General features: G+C 58.6%; 1 protein-coding gene across 1 annotated transcript; it reads left to right on the top strand.

Annotated features, from left to right (window-relative positions):
• The first annotated feature begins 244 nt into the window (after positions 1-244).
• ZBTB39 (zinc finger and BTB domain containing 39) lies at positions 245-4,401 on the top strand. Its single transcript, XM_005430804.2, has 2 exons — positions 245-435; positions 1,080-4,401. Exon 2 carries the CDS (start codon positions 1,173-1,175, stop codon positions 3,300-3,302), a length of 2,130 nt encoding a protein of 709 aa, XP_005430861.1. The 5' UTR covers positions 245-435; positions 1,080-1,172; the 3' UTR covers positions 3,303-4,401.
• The last annotated feature ends 397 nt before the right edge of the window (positions 4,402-4,798 follow it).

The following is a 4,798-nucleotide window of genomic DNA, read 5'->3' as shown; positions in this document are numbered from 1 at the left end:
GGGCCCCCCGGGGCCGCCGCTGTCCCCCGCTCCATCTCCTCCCGTTTCTCCCGGAGCAGCTCCGGGACTCGCCCTTCCCGCTGCCTCCCCCGGCCCCCCATCCTCTGTCCGGTTCTTTCCCCTCCTGCCCCATCCCCTCCGCAGGGATCCCAAATTGCCCAGGTGCTTTTTGGGCTGGGCAGCGTTTCCAGAGCCTTCCCCGCGGCATCTTCATCCTCCTCCTCAGCTGCCGGTGGTGTTTTCCCCCATCCCTCCCATCCCCCGGAGAACATCCCGTCCTCTGGGTTTTGGTTTTTCCCCAGAGCTGGGGCAGAGGCAGCTCCAGCCCCTCCAAACTCCCTCTCTTTGCTGCCTTCTGAGCTCGCTGTTCCCTCTCTCAGGACGGGGAAAATGCAGGGAATTAGGAGGAGGGGAATTAAGGATAGAGTTTCCTGGGTAAGTTCGTGAAATCCCAAGAGCTGGTGGGGTGTTTGTGAGCAGGACAGAGGGACAGAGGCAGTGGGACAAGCTGGGAGGAATGGCCGGTGCTGTGGGACAGGTGTGGTGGTGGCAGCTGAGGAATCTGAGAGGCGCCACCAAGAAGTCCCAGGGGAATCCATCCCAGGGGGATCCACAAGGCTGGAATGCAGAGAATCCCACCTGGGAGCCTGAAGTGTCCTTGTGGGTCCAGGTGGAATCTGAAGTGAAGGAATGAAGTGGCTGCGGCTGGAGGAGACCTAGAGGCGAATCCAGCTGGTGTGTCCAGCCTGAGTGACATCTTGGAGAGGAGCCTCATCCCCAGCTCAGCAAGGGGAAGATGTCTGGAGCAGGCTCTGGTTTGGTCTCAGGGTCAGCAGGATCTCTGTCCCTGCCCCTGTAGGGACCTTCAGGCTGCCTTCAGCGTCTTTTTGTTTTGACTTTGCTGCTTTGCACATCCAGGCTTTTACTTCCCAGAACTGAGGTGACAGGACAGGTTTAGTCCATCTCCACCTGAGCAGCTGCTCTGTGGCTCCTCAGAAGGGTGGAAAATGGGCGGTATGAGCAGAGTGACATTGCTTTGGTTGTTAAATAACATTTTTTTTACATTTCCCCATCTGCAGAGCCCCTTGCCCTGCCAATTCCTGCTCCCGCCGCGGATGAAAGCGTGAAGGCCGAGCTGACCAGCAGAAAGGACTCTTAAAGCAGCTGCTAAGATGGGCATGAGGATCAAGCTGCACAGCACCAACCACCCCAACAACCTGCTGAAGGAACTCAACAAGTGCCGCCTCTCCGAGACCATGTGCGACGTCACCATCCTGGTGGGCTCCCGCTCCTTTGCTGCGCACAAGGCCGTGCTGGCCTGTGCTGCTGGCTACTTCCAGAACCTCTTCCTCAACACTGGGCTGGACGCTGCCAGGACCTATGTGGTGGATTTCATCACGCCAGCCAACTTTGAGAAGATCCTGAGCTTTGTGTACACCTCGGAGCTCTTCACCGACCTCATCAACGTGGGGGTGATCTACGAGGTGGCGGAGAGGCTGGGCATGGAGGATCTGCTGCAGCTCTGTCACTCCACCTTCCCTGACCTGGAGAGCTCGGCCATCACCAAGCAGCCTGCTCTGTCAGTGGGGGAAGGCAGGGCTGGGGTGCTGAGCAGCACCTCCTCGGAGCAGAGCCACTCTCTGGGGGACATCCGGAGCGGTGCGGAGCACTTCGGCCCCGAGCGGAGTTATCTCCTGCACGGGGACGTGGTGGGAAGCTACAAAGAGGATGACAGGAGTGCTGTGGGTGAGGCCAGCCAGGCTCTTCCCCTGATGCACCCACAGCAGCCTCCCAAGACAGAGCAGGAGTCTGATGCAGGACAGTTCACTCCAGTCACGGGTCTGGGGGCCCAGCCTGGTGGGAATGTCGTGGCACAGACCACCGGCAGCTCCTGCCCTCAGTACAAGGCCCAGAGCAATGGTGACTACAGCAAGGGTGGCTTCTTCCCCACTGACCCCTCCCTGGATGTCTCCACGGGGAGCAATTCCTGCCCCAGCAACAGCGACCACTCCAAAGAGCCGGGATTCGAGCCGATGGATGAGCTCCAGCTGGAGGATTTGGGAGAGGCCGAGCTGCATTTTGAGGATGCTGGAGAAGAGCTGGTCCCGTCTGAGGAGGTGATTGAGCTGAGTGATGACAGTGAGGAGGAACTGGCCTTCGAGAGCGACAGCCGGGACAGCAAGGCCATGCCCTGCCAGGTGTGCAAGAAGGTTCTGGAACCCAACATCCAGCTGATCCGCCAGCACGCCAGGGACCACGTGGACCTGCTCACGGGGAACTGCAAGGTCTGTGAGACCCACTTCCAGGACCGTAACTCCAGGGTGACCCACGTGCTGTCCCACATCGGCATCTTCCTCTTCTCCTGCGACATGTGCGAGACCAAGTTCTTCACCCAGTGGCAGCTGACGCTGCACCGGCGGGACGGGGTCTTCGACAACAACGTCATTGTCCACCCCAGTGACCCCCTCCCGGGAAAAGTGGCTGGTTTTGGGGGAGGGCCCGGCCCTGAGCTGGCCTGTGCTGCTTGTGGGAAGCCCTTGGCCAAAGATTTCCACACAGTCCGGAACCACCTGCTGGAGCACGTGAACCTGAAGAGCCAAACGTGCGGCGTGTGCGACCAGCGGCACCTGAGCCTCTGCAGCCTGCTCTGGCACGCCCTGTCCCACCTGGGCATCTCTGTCTTCTCCTGCTCTGTGTGCGCCAGCAGCTTCGTGGACAGGCAGCTCCTGGAGAAGCACCTGGCCGTGCACCAGCACGTGGAGGAGGCTCTTTTCCAGTGCCACTTCTGCAGCCAGAGCTTCAAGCTGGAAGCCGCTTATCGCTACCACGTCAGCCAGCACAAATGTGGGGGCAGCCTGGACATCCGGGCGGGATTTGGGGAGCGCCTGCAGCCCCAGGGGCTGCCCAAGAGGAAGCTGCCCGAGGAGTTTTTGAGTGAGGATCTGGCTCTGCAGAACCAGCCAGGGAACAGCAAGTACAGCTGCAAGGTGTGTGGCAAGAGGTTTGCCCACACCAGCGAGTTCAACTACCACCGGCGCATCCACACCGGGGAGAAGCCCTACCAGTGCAAGGTGTGCCACAAGTTCTTCCGAGGGCGTTCCACCATCAAGTGCCACCTGAGGACACACTCGGGGGCCCTGATGTATCGCTGCACGGTGTGTGGCCACTACAGCTCCACGCTCAACCTGATGAGCAAGCACATAGGGGTGCACAAGGGCAGCCTCCCGCCCGACTTCACCATCGAGCAGACTTTCATGTACATCATCCATTCCAAAGAGGCTGAGAAAAACACGGATAGCTGATGGGGAAGAAAGAGTATTAATGATGGAGGAGGAAAAGGAAAGGAAAAAAAAAAACAAACAAGTTGTTTCGTTTTATTTAATGGTCAGGCATCATGGATGGAATTCTTTTTTGGTTTTGGTTTGATTTTTTTTTTTTTTTTTTAATTATTATTTTTGGGCCTTCCTAGGGCTTTTTAGATTGGTGGCGTTGTACAAATTAACAGCACGTGAGGTACATCACTGTTTCAAGGAGTCTGTCGTGTTTACTTACCTCTGGTCCTGTTAGAGGCCATCTGTGCTTTTAGCATTTCTCACTAGTTTTTAAGCCTAGATTCTATTTTTTTTTTAACCTTTTAGCCCACTTGACCAGGCTAAGCTTGTCCACAAACTGATGCTGCTAAGATTTTCACACCTGACCTCAGTGGAGAGGGACAGAGCCAGAGCAGGCGCTGGACTCGAAAGGAAAGGAACAAAAGAGAAAGAAAAAGAAAAAAAAAAAAGGAAAGAAAAAAGACATTCTGGGCATCCCTGGTGTTCTGCTGCTACTGCCGGGAAACGGGCAAAGTGTGCTCTGGGGAGAGGAGCAGGAAGCACCTGAGTGTGTGAACGAGGAGGGATCCCAGCAGGGATCAGGAGCAGGGGATTCACACATCCCCAGGCCCTGTTTGCTCTGCCGTGCCCTGAGACCTTGGAGGAGGAGCTGAAGGAGCCCCAGGACCTCCCTGCAGAGCCTGGGTAGGGGTGGCTGTGTGAGCACGGAGATCTCCTGCAGGATTGGAGAGGGAGGGGAAGCTCCCTGCTCTTTTTGGGGTGATTTGTGGTGGCCACAGAGAGCCAGGACTCTCCTGGCTCTGCTCTGCCCCAGCAGATGAGTCAGGATGAAGCTGTTGCCTTAACTCCCTGGAAGGAGGAGAGGGGGGACCCTTCTCCTGCCACTCCCTGGACGTGTTCCTGTGGCAAACCGGTGTGCTAGGAGCGATGTGAGTTTGTTTGTTCGTGGGCTGGGAGCCACAGCGATGGCTTGGCCTCTCCAGCTGCACGCTGGGCACTTCTGGGGGGGCTTCCATGGCTTTGGGGGGCTCTCCTGGGCATGGAGGGGCTCTCTTGGGTGTGGGGGCTCTCCTGGCCCTTCCTGGGGTCTCTCCTGGCCACTCCTGGGGGTCTCTCCTGGCCACTCCTGGGGGTCTCTCCTGGCCACTCCTGGGGGTCTCTCCTGGCCACTCCTGGGGGTCTCTCCTGGCCACTCCTGGGGGTCTCTCCTGGCCACTCCTGGGGGTCTCTCCTGGCCACTCCTGGGGGTCTCTCCTGGCCACTCCTGGGGGTCTCTCCTGGCCACTCCTGGGGGTCTCTCCTGGCCACTCCTGGGGGTCTCTCCTGGCCACTCCTGGGGGTCTCTCCTGGCCACTCCTGGGGGTCTCTCCTGGCCACTCCTGGGGGTCTCTCCTGGCCACTCCTGGGGGTCTCTCCTGGCCACTCCTGGGGGTCTCTCCTGGCCACTCCTGGGGGTCTCTCCTGGC

This window comes from Geospiza fortis, unplaced genomic scaffold (genome assembly GCF_000277835.1).
Source record: "Geospiza fortis unplaced genomic scaffold, GeoFor_1.0 scaffold82, whole genome shotgun sequence".
NCBI classification, from domain to species: Eukaryota; Metazoa; Chordata; class Aves; order Passeriformes; family Thraupidae; genus Geospiza; species Geospiza fortis.
The sequence above is the reverse complement of the archived record's forward strand: the minus strand, read 5'-3'. Positions and strand labels throughout refer to the sequence as shown.